The sequence below is a fragment of the Chionomys nivalis genome, chromosome X (assembly GCF_950005125.1).
Source record: "Chionomys nivalis chromosome X, mChiNiv1.1, whole genome shotgun sequence".
In the NCBI taxonomy this organism is placed as follows: Eukaryota; Metazoa; Chordata; class Mammalia; order Rodentia; family Cricetidae; genus Chionomys; species Chionomys nivalis.
This window is the reverse complement of record NC_080112.1, coordinates 17,979,473-17,996,231: the sequence shown is the minus strand read 5'-3', so window position 1 is coordinate 17,996,231 and position 16,759 is coordinate 17,979,473. Positions and strand designations below refer to the sequence as shown.

At 39.4% G+C, this 16,759-nt stretch overlaps 1 protein-coding gene across 2 annotated transcripts in view; it reads right to left on the bottom strand.

Annotated features, from left to right (window-relative positions):
- Mmgt1 (membrane magnesium transporter 1) overlaps positions 1-16,543 on the bottom strand; it is a 58,747-nt gene extending 42,204 nt beyond the window's left edge. The window contains exons 1-4 of one of the 2 annotated variants that reach the window (XM_057760395.1): positions 16,258-16,535; positions 13,782-13,834; positions 9,728-9,831; positions 3,951-7,538 (exon numbers count right to left, since the gene is read on the bottom strand). In XM_057760395.1, coding sequence (XP_057616378.1) covers positions 7,379-7,538; positions 9,728-9,831; positions 13,782-13,834; positions 16,258-16,336 — 396 coding nt within the window. In that variant the 5' untranslated portion in view covers positions 16,337-16,535 and the 3' untranslated portion in view covers positions 3,951-7,378. Of the gene's footprint in view, positions 1-3,950; positions 7,539-9,727; positions 9,832-13,781; positions 13,835-16,257 lie in introns of those variants that run through there. The other variant, XM_057760394.1, reaches the window with a different exon arrangement.
- Positions 16,544-16,759: the final 216 nt, after the last annotated feature.

The window sequence follows — 16,759 nt, the reverse complement described above, 5'->3', positions numbered from 1 at the left end:
CCTGGCAGCTTGCCTGTCCCATTGTTCTTCCCTTTAAACTAATAACATTGTCATCAACTGTCAAAAAAAGTTCAAAGAACCAATTTTAGTTTAGAAAAACATCACTTTTGCCAGGCGGTGGTGGCGCACGCCTTTAATCCCAGCACTTGGGAGGCAGAGGTAGGCGGATCTCTGTGAGTTCGAGACCAGCCTGGTCTACAAGAGCTAGTTCCAGGACAGGCTCCAAAACCACAGAGAAACCCTGTCTCGAAAAACCAAAAAAAAAAAAAAAAAAAAAAAAGAAAAAAGAAAAGAAAAACAGAACTTTTTCTGTTTTTCAAGACAGAGCTTCTCTGTGTAGTTTTGGTGCTTGTCCTGGAAACTAGCCCTCGCCTCTGCCTCCTGAGTGCTGGGATTAAAGGTGTGTGCTACCACTGCCCAGCGAAGAAAAACACCACTTTTTAAAAAGACAGACTAAAGGGACACTAATCAGTGATAATCCGTGAGCCTCGGGGAAGCAGGTATAAAAGCTTTTTGAGAGAATGGAGAAATTTGAAGGTAAAATGGCTCGTGCTTGTTTAGTTATGAGAGTGGCATTGTGATCACGTGGGAGAATGTTCTCGCTCTTGTAGGACAGGCATACTGGCATGTTTAGGAATGTTGTGAAGTGTGACCCGTGAGTGTCTACAACCTGGTTGATATGATTAAGGAAGGAAGGGAAAAGGACATGGGCGAAATAAAGAACACTGGCAAGAAAGTTAGGGATGAAGGCCCTAAATGGGGACCCTCAGGCGCATCACACTGCTGTTTCTTTCACATTTCACATTTAGATATGGGCAAAATGCTAACTGGAGGTTATCTGGAAAAATAAGCATGGAAGAAAGAAAGGAAGGAAGGAAGGAGGGAGGGAGGGAGGGAGGGAGGGAGGGAGGGAGGGAGGGAAGGAAGGAAGGAAGGAAGGAAGGAAGGAAGGAAATAGCAATTTTAAGCAATTGGAATTTTTGTGTGGTTTCCCCCCTCTATAGACTGCAAAGTCCAGGAACAGATGTGGGATCATTCAATGTATGAAGATGGCTCTTCCAATCAATGTGGAAGAAAATAACAAATGGGGTTGGGATAACCAGTTAGCTACTTGGATAAAAAGTATTCCTATTATAAATTCCAAATGAATGAAAGATTTAAAGTATAAAAGCAAGCAAACAAAAATCCTTGAGCCAGTATTGGTGGCACATATCTGTAATCTCAGCACTTTGGAAGCTGAGGCAGGATTGTGGTTAGTTCTAGGCCAGCCTGGGCTACACAGTAAGTCTAAATCAGCCAATATAACAGAAAAGGATTTTATCTAAAAAAAAAAAAAAAAAAAAAAAAGAGGGCTGGAGAGATGGCTCAGAGGTTAAGAGCATTGCCTGCTCTACCAAAGGTCCTGAGTTCAATTCCCAGCAACCACATGGTGGCTCACAACCATCTGTAATGGGGTCTGGTGCCCTCTTCTGGCCAGCAGGTATACACACAGACAGAATATTGTATACATAATAAATAAATAAATATTAAAAAAAAAGAAAGAAAGAAAAAGAAAAACCAGACAAATAAACAAAACCCCTTTAAAGTGCTAGAATAAAGTATATTCAATTCATAAATGTAAAAGCCTTTCTAGGCAAAGCAATTTCCCCATAGCCACAAATACTGGTAACTTTAACCACACAAATAAAACAAAGTTTGGGGCGGGCGGTGGTAGCACAGGCCTTTAATCCCAGCACTCGGGAGGCAGAGGCAGGTGGATCTCTGTGAGTTCGAGGCCAGCCTGGTCTACAAGAGCTAGTTCCGGGACAGGATCCAAAGCTACGGAGAAACCCTGTCTTGAAAAAAAATTCAGAAAAACATAAACAATTTTCTTAACTTGCAACAAGCTCAACTGAAAAATGAACACGACCACACAGTTCACTGAAAACCAAGAGATGAAGATGTGCGCCATGTCTTCCATTAAAATGCATTAAACCAGCTTGGTGGTGAAGGTGCACACCTTGAATCCCAGAACTAGGGAGGTAGAGGCAGGCAGATCTCAGTGAGTTCTAGGCCAGTTTGGTCTACTGAGTTCTAGGACAGCCAGTGCCGTTTCACAGAGAAACCCTGTCTTGAAGAATCAAATATAAAACAAAAATAAATGCATTAAACCTTCATTAAGATGTAAGATTCCAATAATTTACTTTCAGATGATCAAACCAAAAACTGCTTCATACCCAGTACTGGCATGGAACTGGTAAACAGTTCCTTTCATACTTTTTATGTAGAAGGATACTGGGCCAAGATGTCTGAAGGTCACTTTGATAGTAGCTACTGAACTGAAAATGAAAAACACCCTTCGATTCAGAATTCTAGGGTAGCAATTAACCCTGTGGGCAAAATCTTCTTAAATGCGTGTGTATGTATATTTACTCCATTATTACTCAGTAAAATATTGGAAACAATCTAAATCCGCCAATGTTTGGAATATTAGTTAAAAAATAATGTGTTTCTGTATATTTTGATAAAGAGATCTTATAAAACACAAGAAATTAAATGAACAAAGACATAAATTGATTCCATTAATGTAAAATAATGAAGTATATGTTGGGTGGCAACTAAAGCTGGTTACCTCTGGAATAATACATATTAGAGAGGGAAGAAAAGGGTTTTTTTTTCCCCAAAAACACGGAGGAAAGTCTACTTATTTATAAACTACACAAGAAACAAGTACCACACAAATGTAACATATGCACTTTTCTAGCTATTTTTGAGAATATTCCTTATTATCTAACAATATTGTTTTTGATCATTCTAAAGCTGGTTTCTCTAATCAGGAGTTAATTTTTTTAATTTAAAATTATTTTCACACAATATATTTTGGTCACGTTCCTAAATTTTTTTTTAAATATTTATTTATTTATTATGTATACAATATTCTGCCTGTGTGTATGTCTGCAGGCCAGAAGAGGGCACCAGACCTCATTACAGATGGTTGTGAGCCACCATGTGGTTGCTGGGAATTGAACTCAGAACCTTTGGAGGAGCAGGCAGTGCTCTTAACCACTGAGCCATCTCTCCAGCCCCTCCTAAATGTTTTGATTTTCTGTATTACCATTTATTCCATGTGCATATAGTACATTTCCCTTTCCTTCCTAAATGAGAAACACTTTATCACGTTATTCTGAAATATCCTACATGGATTTTGATACTTGCAAGATTTATATATGGTACTTGCCCTTAGATTTTCATTAAACTTTTGATTTTCCCGATATTCCAATCATTTTTTTTTCCCTTTTTGTGGGGTTGGGGGTAGGATCTCAAACACATCTCTGGCTAGTTTGGGACTCACTTTGTAGATCAGTCAAAGATGTGTGCCACCATACCCAGCTCAATCGGGTTTTTTGACTGTCATTTTAACTGCATGCTGTATTTGTGAGGCAGTGATTACATGTTGCTGCTCAAGGACCAACTCCTGTACCCTGCAGGGAACTTGACAATTAGAAGTGACATTATGCAGTGAGTGCAAAACCAAAAGCACATTGAGACTTTACATACACAGTGGGGTGTGGTGGTGCACACGTGTAACCTCAGTACGTGGGAGGCAGATGCAGAACATGTAGGAACTCAAGTCCAGCCTTGATTATATAGGGAGTTTGAGGCTAGTAAGGGCTAAATAAATGAATCATCATCTCAAATATGTATGTGACAATAAATAAAGAAAAAGAAGCCATGAATTTGAAAGATAGTAAGAAGGGCTATATGGTATATGGGTTGGAGCAGTGAGAAATTATGTAATTATAATCTCAAAAACTAAAAAATATTTTTAAAGGAAGGCTTGACATTAGAGTATGCATTTGGGAAAAAGGCATCATACTATTAGCTCACATTTTTCTGGAGACAGAGAAGCTGAAGAAATGAGATTAAACGTTAAAAACTAACAAAAACACTACTAAAAACGAGGTGAGACAATCACTTATTTATTGGACAGGGCAAGGTCATTTAAAGAGAGGAAACATATCCAAAAATGGGTTTATTGGTGTTACAGGCATCAAGGCTCACAAACAGTATTCGATACATCGTGGAAACAGGTCACGTACAGCCAGGAAGATGCTGTCATGTCACTCAAAAGTATGCCACAAGTGCTTGGGAAGCAATCATTAGGGAGTCACTGTGCATACTTGTCACCAATTCACACTCTTTACTCCCTGCAGCTGAGCTATTAGCCCATAGGATTTGGCTAGTTCCCTGGTTATGAAGTGTGTTCCTGCATTCTGGAGAACTTTTTAATGTCACTGAAAGCACGTCAGTATAGGCTTACCTAGCACTAGCTCACATCGCTGTTTGTGAACTACCCTAGGTAGTAATGGACTCTCACACAGTATTGTAAATAAAACTCTGTACTGAACACACTTAGCACTGTTACAATGCACCCAAATCTTATTTATTTTATAGTACCATAGTTCAAGAAGATAGCAGAAATTCAATGAAGTTGATTTAAAAGAAAATTTGGGATGTTTACCTGGTCTGAGGTATACAAGCTGTCCGCAAAGGTGGACACATCTAAGATTTGCTATGTCAATTATTTGCCAAAAATTTTAGCATTATATTTAGCAGTATTTTCTTGGCTGTGTAGGCAAGAATAGATTGTAATATCTATTGTAGAAACTCAATAAATGTTAGAAGTAGTATGGATGTTTGGCTAGAAGGAAAACTATTCTATGTAACAAGGTTAACTGAGGAGTTTGTCAGGAACTGGCTTTCTCTCTTTAAATCCATTATTTATCAACTATTTTTTCCTGTGATACTGTGGATGAACCTAAGGCCTTACACATGCTAGACAAGCATTTTATCAGATTTATAACCCCAGCACCTCAACCACTTCCTCTCACTGTATTTGGTTCTGGGTTCTCAAGATGAGTATTCACTCCACATAGGAAACTGATCACAAAGACTAAATATTGCATTAATTAAATTTTAAATTAAATAATTAAATTTTAGTAAATGATCAGGTTGTACATATATAGACTATTGGTCCCTAGGACCTAGGTGGGATACACTGGGAAGAAATCAGAGGTGACTACTAAAGAATACATGGCTTCTTTAGGGATAGTAAAATGACCTAGATTTATCATGTAGTCGTACAATTTTGTGAGTATATTAAAAGTTACTTAATCGCACTCTTTTAAGTTTATATAACTTCTTTAAGGATAAGGTCTCAATGTGTTATTTCAATCTGGCCTTGAATTTGTGACAACTTTCCTGCCTTGGCTTCCTGAGTATTAGGATTACAGCTGTGGGCCATATCTGAAACTATGCCCTTTAAAAGGATGAAATTACAAAGCGCGTAGATTCTCAGGAACATTGTTATGAAAACACATTAAGGGAAGACAGTCTCCAAAGAGAAGAAAACGAGGCTCTTCAATCAAGTAAGAGTCAAGGAGAATGGCAGAAAGGCCTGATGTACAGCATGCTTCTGGCATGCCATTTTGATTTCACTAGCATCACGTTAGTCCTTGGATTGACTTTTTTTTTGGGGGGGGGGGGATTGGGGTAAGGCAGGGATTCACTAAGATAGCCCATATTTGCCCCAAACTTGTGATCCTGCTTCAGCCTCCTAAGTGCTAGGATTACATGCACATGCCACCACACCTGGCTTGACTTCACATTTTTAGACTGTTTCTAAATTATTGTAAGCGATAAGTATTTCTTAGTTGTTCTCATTAGAGAACAGAGTCAGTGCTACATAGACTTAGCAAAACAAAAGAATCACAATCCAATGCCAAGGAGCAGGGATGTAGCTCAGTTTGTATAGTGCTTGCTTAGCATGCATAAGGTCAATCCCCAGGACCCAGAAAACCAGGTGTAGTGCAGCACCTATAATCTTAGCACTGAGGAGGTGGAGGCATAAGGATCATCCTTGGCTACATAGTGAGGTTGAGGCTAGCTCAGGTTATGTGAAATCTTCTTTACACACAAAAAACAAAAACCACAGAAACAAACCAACAACACAATCTTGTCCTCTGAGGTTGTGCATCACTGGGTAGAAAGGCTGAGTGAGGTTCTTTCTTAATGAAAAAAATGCCTCCAAGTGTAAGAACATCTGGATCTCAAGACCCTGCCTGAAACAAACAAACAAACAAACAAACAAGCTTCAGGTGGGTTTCCTTTCAAAATCTGCAGTTATTCCCTTTACGCCTATATAATTTAACAAAATTAATGTGTTGATGCTTGTGGAAAGCTATAATCTCTGCAAAGTAATGTTGAGCCTCTTAGTTTCCTAGCTAAAAAAGTGACTCCAATTTTCCTAAGAGTAAAATTACTGTTTCTGAAAAACATTCAATGATGTGTCCTTCTGCTCACCTTCAGCATGGCAGTGAAGATGGAGACTCCAAGCCAGCTCTCAATCAGAAGCTACAAAGCAACTTCTTAAATGACCTCAATTTTCTAAGAGAATTGAAATAGACTAGCTCCAAATAATTAGAACATATTTGGCCCAATTTCTTTGCGTGTGCCTTTAGATTAAATGAGACATTTCCTTTATTTTCACTAATTCATCAATTTAGTATGAAATAAATAAGCCAAAAGACTTTGAATGAGTGAAACTGGCTAATGACAATCAGTTTTCCTCAATCAATACTATTCTACATAGGCAAGATAATGAAGTCACAAATTCTCCTTTTGGTCTACTTTCAACTAGTCTTACACTACATGATCAGTGAAGAGTTTACAACAAAACAACATGAGTAATTTTACAGCAAGATGAACTTGTTAAATACGTATGACAGAATTTCTGACACAAAATTTGCTCACTGCACACAGAATCTCAGAAGTGATGAAACAAGACAGCTGATGTTAGAAGGAATCTGGGAGTGGGGTCTAGAGAGAAACCATTGATAAACTAAAAACTGGCAAGTATTTGTAAAAGCAGAGTCACTCTTTATGGGACCTAAAAAATCCTGCAAAGTCACCATTTTGGTCTTCTTCAAGAAGTTGGTCTAATAAGAACTGAAGACCATTTGACTCTTGTGCTGCAAAATGCAGGTGTTACATGGTATTTTCAGGATTCCTAAAACCTGTAGTGCAAAAGAAAAGAAATCTATGAAAATAAATAATCACAAAAACCCCAATATTTTTCTGGGAAATGTGTTCGAAACAGTGACTTTTACAAAACATGGGAATTGTTTCAAATGAACAAAAACCTCTATACGAAACTTCGAAGATTCATTTCACAGATAACTTATACACCATTTGATTTCAACAATGTACAAATAAGGGCCATAGATTATTTTAATTAGCTCCGAAATAGCAATATAAATACTGATGTTGGGGGGAGTGTTTTACACCCCAAACTCCAATACTCAACTCTGTCTGTCCTATTATTTAATTTGTAAAAAGCTTAACGGCGCAGTGAGTCAAACTTTCGTAACTTCAATGATGTGTTAGAGGACAATGCATCTAGGTTTGAAGAACTTGGTGCATCCGAAGGCCGGAACAGCACTCGGCCACGATGATTAAACACATAAAAAGATGGATGATTCCTTAAGGTATCAAATGTCCTTAAAAAGAAAAAGAGCACCAATTTTAGATAAACCTTTATAATAGCACATTTGAAAAATGAGCAGACTTCTAATTAATTATGAATTTGCTGTGAATTATATTTTTAAATAATAAATCTGAGATTAGACTACAAATGGTAATCACACTGTGTTGCATATTTTTACTATACAAACACTGTAAGAAATTTGGAAATGACCATAAAGTTCTCAGATTTTTTCTTCAGCCATTGATTCCCTCTAGAACACCTGTCAACAATAAGAAATACTAGATAAACTTCAGTCATCTCTACAAACTACCAGTAGATTATGATAAATCATATTTCGTTTTTTTTGTTTTTTGTTTTTTGAGACAGGGTTTCTCTGTGGTTTTGGAGCCTGTCCTGGAACTAGCTCTTGTAGACCAGGTTGGTCTCGAACTCACGGAGATCCGCCTGCCTCTGCCTCCCGAGTGCTGGGATTAAAGGCGTGCGCCACCATCGCCCGGCGATAAATCATATTTCAAATGCTAGCATACAGATGTACCTCTGATTATTCTCCTTTGGCCCTAAGCCTTAGACATTTCAAGGATCTGTTTTTCAAGTACAATGAAAAATCCTTTCTGGCCTTCTGTACGTACTATTGGCCAAACTCAACTATTTTGCTGTCCCCTACTTGACGCCATTTGGTTTGGCTCCTTTCTTTTCTGGCCTGTGCCTGAGATCCTTCGAAGACTCTCCCAGTGAGATTTGTATCATCTAAAACAGTCCATAAATGTCTTGAGATATGAGTGCTTAGTGTTTGTTTTTAAATATCATTTTTCTAAAAAAAGAACCAGAGAATCTTCCCTTTATGGAAAAATATCTCAAAGTTAGCCCCACTTAATCATCCAAATGGAAATATGGGGGGGGGGCTGGAGATGTAGCTCAAGGGTTTAGAATATATGCCCTTCCAGGGTTTAGTTCCCAGAATCCACGCTGGGTGGGTGGCTCATAACTGCCTTTAACTCCAGTTCTAGGTGAATCCAATTCTCTCTGGCCTCCACAGGCACCTGCATGCACATAGTGCACAAAAACTCCATGTAGCCACATATACATAAATACAAAAAAATCTTTTTTGATACCATATATTTCTTTTTATTTTATTTATTTTTTTTTGGTTTTTCGAGACAGGGTTTCTCTGTGGTTTTGGAGCCTGTCCTGGAACTAGCTCTTGTAGACCAGGCTGGTCTCGAACTCACAGAGATCCGCCTGCCTCTGCCTCCCGAGTGCTGGGATTAAAGGCGTGCGCCACCACCGCCCGGCTGCATATATTTCTTTTTAAAAATAATTTATTTTTTAAAAAACTATGTTTTCTCACTTTACATATAAATCCCAGTTCCCACTCTCTCCCCTTCAAAATAATGTTAAAATAAATAGGAATAATGAGGTAAATGGAAGGGGAATAACTTCCTCCAGTGTACAGATGTTTACTGTGAATTCTTCTAAGAAAATACTGTAAAGGGTTATTGTTTCTAAATAAAGAAGGTAGGGAAAATCCAGAAATGGAATTGAACAAACTGAAGTAAAAATATGGAGAAGGCAAGCAAACAAAAAACAGGAGAAACATACAGAATAATGATGTTCTTTAATCTAGAGACAGAAAAAGGGCCGAGAGCACAGCTTAGGTTCAAATGACAGAGGAAACAGAAAATTCAGTTATTCTTCCAAAGACTAAGCTGGGACAAGAGGATAAAGAATAAGAAGGGGGAAGACAGAAAGAGAGGAGGGAAGAGAGGGAAGGAACCTGGATAATGTTTCTGAGCTATTTTCTATATAAGTGTTCTCTTCTGTCTTTCACATTCTAACCAACCAGCAATTTTAGGGCACTAGCAGGAACCACAGTCTACCACCTTGTTTTTACTTTTCTCCTTTTATGGTTTTGTTTTGACACAGGGTCTTCTTATGTAGCCCAAACTGTCTCGGAATTTACAATCCTTCTGTTTCATCCTCAAGAGTACTGGGCTTACAGGTGTGTGCCATTATGCCTGGCTTTCAACTTCTACTTGTCCTATGACACCAAACACTGACTTAGTACTTTTGCCTCATTACTCCTACAAACTACATAATCAAAGGATATAAATGAAACCAACTATTGTGTAGCTAAAATCACACTGTAAATCATGTACAGAAAACAAATCTCGAGAAGTTAAATGCTTCTGGAAAGGAACTTACTTATTCTTTAATTCTGAAGTGGCATCCATGTCTTTGAACTCCCCTGCGATATGAACTATGCCATAACAGGTAACTGCAAAGGCCAGAAGTGTCTGAAGAACTATCTGTGAGTATAAAGATGCAGATTAACAAACAGCATATAAATACTATTTGGAAAATTGACAATCCGCTTCCCCTCCGATGCAAGTTCTAACAAGCATTCCCCATTGCTACTCAGCAAGGAGTCACTTCCTGAAATAATTTGCACTCAGACACGATAAAATTTCTTAAATACAATAACACTTCTGATGTCTTAGGAAGTGAGTTTAGCAACATGCTCAGAGAAGCAAAGTGCCAAATACTGACTGGTACCAAGTTACTTAGAACTCAAGTACCAAACAGTGTCTGCTTCCAAGAGCAACTAAAACTCTTTTTTGTTATTTCATTACTGGTCAATATCATAGAGGGCACAAAACATATGAGCACAGTATGAAGAAGAGCAATAAAAGGTATCACGTACCCGCCAACCAATTAAATGGCGTGGGAGGTCCTTCTGTCTATGGGTTGCTTTTATTGGTTAATGAATAAAGAACTGCTTTGAGCCTATGGCAGGGAAGATCAGAACTAGGCGGGGAAAGTTATGTTTAATGCTGGAAAAAAGAAGGGCGGAGTCAGAGAGAAGCCTTGGAGCCACTGGAGCTACTGGAGCCAGACGCTGGGCACTTTACCCAGTAAGCCACAGCCATGTGGTGATATACAGATTAATAGAAATGGGTTAAATTAATGTAAGAGTTAGCCAATAATAAGCTAGAGCTAATGAGCCAAGCAGTGATTTAATTAATACAGTTTCTGTGTGATTATTTCAGGTCTAAGCTAGCTGGGCGGCCGGGAACCAACATGCAGCCTCCTTCCTACAACTAAACTTTCAATTCTTCCCCTTCTCTTTTTGAAACAGGGTCTCATTATATATCCCAAGTTGGCATTAAACTCACCATCCTCCTGCATCAGCTCTTCCAGATACAGCAATTACAGGTGCATACCATCAAACCCGGCTTCTCAGAACCTTCCAAGTCCCTGTCCCATTATTTCCTTTCCTTCTTTCTTAAAGTTAACTACTGTACTTAATTATGTATTAATCAGTTCCTTGCTGTTTTTGAACAATTCATGAACCTCTAAACATGTTTACTTTTCCTCATTCTGAATCTCATTTAAATGCACCCAATACGTTCTTCTGAGTCTACCTGTCTTCTCTTAACGTTATTTGTGAGATTCACCCCCACAGCAGTAGTCTAAGTCCTTTCATCGTGTTTAGTGCTTATCATAAGAAAGCATCATGATTTATTTCATTATTGCTGTTATTTTTACAAGGTCAACAGAAATATTCCTACATGCCTCCTGGTACAGAGCATGTGTGCGTTCAGATTTATTACACAACACCAAACCGCTTTCCAAACAGGTTGTACAAGCAACAATGCTTAATTTCATGTTTGAAATTAACCAACACAGCATTATGGGTCTGTTTTCTTAATTATAATTGCACAAAATTTTAAAATTTGCTAATTGAGAATTCTAAGAAAGTTACTTTAAAAAGATATTAAAAAGTGCATGTATATGTTTGTATACATCTACCAAAAAGAAAAAGTGAAAGGAGGGTAAGTTAACAGTCACATATACCACATCTTTAGTTAAAAACAGAGACATAATAAACCACAAGCTAAGACTGTCTAAATTAAAACCCAGTGACATCTGAAATGTTACTCACATTCCAATCACCATTATACCAAAGAGATTGGTTTTGTTGTTGTTAAGACAGGGTCTCAGTTCAATGTTGCTGAGGAAAATCTTGAACTTCTGAGCCTCATGTCTACATTCCAAGTGCTTGGATTATAGGTGTGTGCCACCATGCCCACTTTATTGGGTAAAAATGATCAAACACAGGGATTTGTATATGCCAGGCAAACACTGTACTGAGTTACATCCCTAGCCCAAAGGAGATTGTGTTTCATATAACACAGCAAGAATGTGGTAAATCAATGAACTTTCACGAAAATATGTCCCAGAAAAATTATGGCCAAGGAAAACTAACTATAAATTAGGTACAGTAGCACCCAGGAGATGAAGGCAGCAGAATCAAGAGTTTCAAGGCCAGGTTTGGCTATATTCATTTTCAGTTCTAGCCTAGGCCACACAGCCTGTCTCCAAAACAAAGCAAAAACCAAAGCTAGCTAACTACAAGACGACATATACACTTAGTATTGGATAATGAATGTGGGGGCTCTTCCCCGACAAGACATCTCTCCTACTCTCAGCATTCCTTAGTTGTCTGTGCTTCTTTGTCTAGTGTTGAGGCCCTATGGTCATCTCTTAAATCATATACATACAAGTAACATTATAGAAACTGAGCAGTTGTATTTATATATTTACAAATATATAGATATATACTTATGCATGTAACAAAAATTAAAGAAATAGAGGCCATGAATTTGAGTGAGAGCAAGGGGTGAGTGCATGGGAAGGGTTGGAGGGAGGAAAGAGGAAATAATCCAAATATATTTTAATTTCAAAAACATATTTTTGTTTTTTTTTTTTTTGAGACAGGGTTTCTCTGCATAATCTTTTGGCTGTCCTGGAACTCACTTTGTAGATGATGCTGTCCTTGAATTCACAGAGATCTGCCTGCCTCTGTGTCCCAAGTGCCTGGATTAAAGGTGTGCACCACCACAACCGGCTTAAAAACAATTTTTCAACTACATACACACATACATAATGTTTTTATAAAGGATGTAGTTTCAATCCTAATTTTGTTTTAGGGGAAACATAGGTGCCACAGTGTAAGGGTTCAAATCAAAGATAACTTCCAGAAGTTGATTCTTTCTTACCATATGGATTCCAGGGATTAAATTCAGATCATCAAGTTTGGCAGCAAGTGCTCTTTTACCCACTGAGACATCTCACCAGCCCCCCAAAGCTGTTTCAATTGGTAAAACAAAGTACATGCACCTAAGACAACACTGTATATATATAAGAAAAAGCCTAAACTCTTGATAGCCCTTAAAATATTATGAATAAATGTGAAAAAACCAGGGAATGGGATCAGTTCTGCTGCTATTCTTTGAATTTTGTGTGATTAGTTTATTATTTTTCACACCTATTGTTTAATTCTGTTACAAAGAATTCACTATTTATATAAGTTTAAATCTACTAATAAATTATAAGTAGGGAACAGGCATTAATTCAGGTTAAACACTACCTTCTTTAGTTTTTATGTACTGTCAGCATTGCTTGTTTTAAACTTTATTTTCAAACGGAACTACTGGGCTAGTGAAATGGTTGAGTGGGTGAGGATGCTTGCCACCAAGTCTGACGACCTGAAAATGTTTCCCCTGGGACCCATATGGTAGAAGAGAATTGACTCCTGATGATTGTCTTTTGACCTACACACTTGTGTCATGGCACGAACGCCACACACATAAGAAAATATTAAAAAAGGATTTTTTATAAAAACTTGAGCCAAATGACAATTTTAAAAGGCCATTTTATACTGTGGATACAGAAACTTCTAAAAAGGCCCCCATTTCTTTCTTTAGTTTTTGTTTTTTGACAAAGGGTCTTACTCTGTAGTTCAGGTTGACCTCAAATTCACAACAATCCTCATGCCTCAATCTCCCAAATGATGTGATTTAGGCTGTGAGCCACTATGTCTGATAAAAATATCTAATAGAATTTTTTTTAAGATTTCAAGATCTTTAGATTTTATGGAGTGATAAAAGCAGGTGCAGCTGAGGCAAGGTAACACTGGCCTTTAGTCCTAGCATTCAGGAGGCAGAGGCAGAAGCAGGAAGATCTCTGTAAGTTTGAGACCAGCTAGGTCTATGTAGCAAGTTCCAAGCCAGCGAGAGTTACACAGTGAGACTCTAAGTCAAAAAAAAAAAAAAAAAAAAAAAGCAGGTAACAGATGTCATATCATGCCTGAAAAATGATAAAAGAATAATAAAATAAAATAACATAAAAGTTACTATAAGCAAAGTGGCTGATTTTAAATATGAACTTAATGGACTATAAATGACCAACTTACATCTATTGGTAGTGATTCATCTTCCTTTTCTGTTAGTCGCATATAAGAACGATCTATAAACCAGAAACATACCATTAAGGAAATTATAGCCCATTTTCCTTTCTTAAAATGCAAGAAAATCAATATACCAAAGAACTGGCCGACTTATATGCTACATAAAGTAATGCTAATCCCAAATTCCTCAAAACCCTCTTCCCATGTAGTCAGCAGCCTTACCTTTATGAATTAGCTTATGCTTGCCATGGCCCGTCTCTATTACCTTAAATGACTGACAGATGGCCAAGTATGAAACTGAAATAACTAAGCATAATTTTTCATTCATTAGTATAGAAAAATCTAGCCATTCTCAAACTTCCTTTCACTAAGTGGTCAAAGAAGTCATAATTATTTAACGATCACTAGGACTACAAATATCTTCAATGCTCTATGACCCTGCCATTGTACAGTGAACCCAAAGTGAAAACTAGAAATGTTTCTCTTCAGTGTAGTGGTGTAACTGGAGTTTCAGGACACCAATTTCTGTCCCCACTACTACTTAATTCTGCTGCTGCCTTAACTGCAGGAGGCAGCAAGGGATTGAAGGATCAGGATTTGGAAACTGGTAACCCTGAATCCTACACAACACCAACTCTTTTATTTACTATAATTTACTGCACCTTACTCAAGACATCCTTGGCAACCCCATGTATTTCATTTGTAGAGTATTAAAATGATGTGAAAGTGAGCCAGGTGGTGGTGGTGCACACCTTTAATCCCAGTACTTGGGAGGCAGATGCAGGCAGATCTCTGTGAGTTCGAGGCCAGCCTGGTCTACAGAGGGGGTTCCAGGACAGGCTCCAAAGCTACAGAGAAACCCTGTCTTGAAAAACAAAACAAAACAAAACAAATAAATAGAATAAAATGTGAAAGTGGGCAGAGTGTTTCTTAGACTCACAGGGCTACAGAACCACTCATCCAGCTACACGTCTTCCACAGTAAAATTGGATGTGCAAGTTAAACAGGATTTACTTAGTTCATGATCGCTGCACTGCTATACTAAAGGTCACTATGGCAGAGATGAGCATGCGACACCACCATAGGATGCTATCTGATGCCATGATTTCACATGACACAACTAGTGTCAAAGGTGATGCCAGTCTTTTGCCAACTCACGATGGCATTACAGGGGTCTTGCTGCAGTTACAAATCCACAATGCACTGTACTCACTTGAAAATTATAAAATCCAAAATCTTAATTAATTGTAGATTAAGCAGGACAACTCCTACTCGATAATGTACTCTAGGCTTAAAATACCCAAACTGTTTTGAGCGAATGTGGTATGCTTTCAGGCAGAGTATATGTGAGCTTACAGAACTTATAAGGACAGGAGTTAAAAAAAAAAAAAAATCAATCCAACATCAAAAGTAGTTTTGAATTAACCTTCTAATGTCCCACTTCTAGCTAGCTTTCTTGCTTGAATGAAATCTAACCTGGCACTTTAACACTAGCTAGGCATTTCTTCATTGTTGAAATGAGGACACTGGACTTTCAGTAAGGGCCTTCCTTGCTCTACGACTGTCTATATAATAGAGCCAAAGCTTCTTCGAAAATAACCCAGTACTCCAGTGTATCCTAATCTCCTCCAGGACACTGCTTCACAAACCAACGTGCATGGAAATCACCCAGGGATCTATTAAAACGAAGATTCTCATTCACTACGTCTGAGGTGGAGCCTGAGTGTCTACTAACAAGCTCCCAGGTGATGTCCACGATGCTGTCCTAGTGACCACGAGCAGCAAGGCTCTAAGACACTTCCCACGGGTCCCCTATACATACACACTCCCTCTTTAGCATATCCGCATTATCTTACTGTGATGCTTTCTTGTAATTAGTTCTTCACTAACTTGTTAAGAATTGCCTTGTAGCACCGCGGAACCTCTAGCATCTAAAAGCAGAAGCAACTTCAAGCAGTCCTCTGAGACAACAAATTAAAATTCACCCGACAGACGTTACCTGCTGCCCAAGGTCACACAGCCTCAACAGTTAAGCAAAATTTTAACAAGCAGCCCTTTAATGCTACCGGTCCACTGCTCTTTGCCCGTGTCACACTGCCTCCCGGAGGCAAACGGTCACTTAACTTCTCAGACTCTGCCTGGACAGCCGAGCGCCCAGGATGCTGTCTACCTAACTGTCACGAGGCCACAAGCATTCAAAGTTCTCAATCCCACACTTTGTCTGATCCGACATCTCGTGTCTTGAGCAGTGGGACAGACTCCGCTCTGAATCCGCTGTCGTCTCAGCCAGTTCGTCTAACCTTTCTGTGGCGGCTGTACCACAGCCCTCCGATCTCAACCCTCACCGAGGACCCACACTGCTTTACTTAGTCACCCCAACCGCTGTTCCGCCGGCACTGGGTCCGACAGTTCCTCAGGGAAGCGCCCCCACACAGCCCTAGGTGTCCCACACGCAAGAGGTCCTCGTCCTTCAGGCACTTACGCTGAGCAGCTGAAAAGGCAGCGTGGGCTAGGGCAAAGAGGCCAACGCCTACAAGCCCTTTCCACAGCGATGGCGCCATGATTCAGAAGGAGCGGCAGCCCAACAAAAGGAGGCGAAGGGCGGCAGGGCTATTCCTTCTTTCACTGGCGGGCGTCCACGCGGCGCAGGAACATGACGTCACCAAAGCCCTAGGCGCGAAGTGCCGGCTGGCGCAAAACCCTGTGCGCCGTGAGAACAAGGAAAAAGGAATGCTGGGAAGAAGGGGAAAGCGACACGGGAAAAGGGTCCTCAGGCCTCCTCCGAGTCTGCGCAGTGCTGCTGCGGCGGGAGGGGCGGAGCTGAGTCGAGGGCGTGAAAGAACGGGCTAAGCGAGACCAATGGGGAGAGGAAGGAGAGCGCCAGCAAATAAGCGCTGGACTTGGCGAAGGGGCGGGACTTACGGAAAAACCCAAGAGGAGAAGAGGGTGGGGCTGGTGGCCAAGGCTGTGGGTGCAGGATTCAG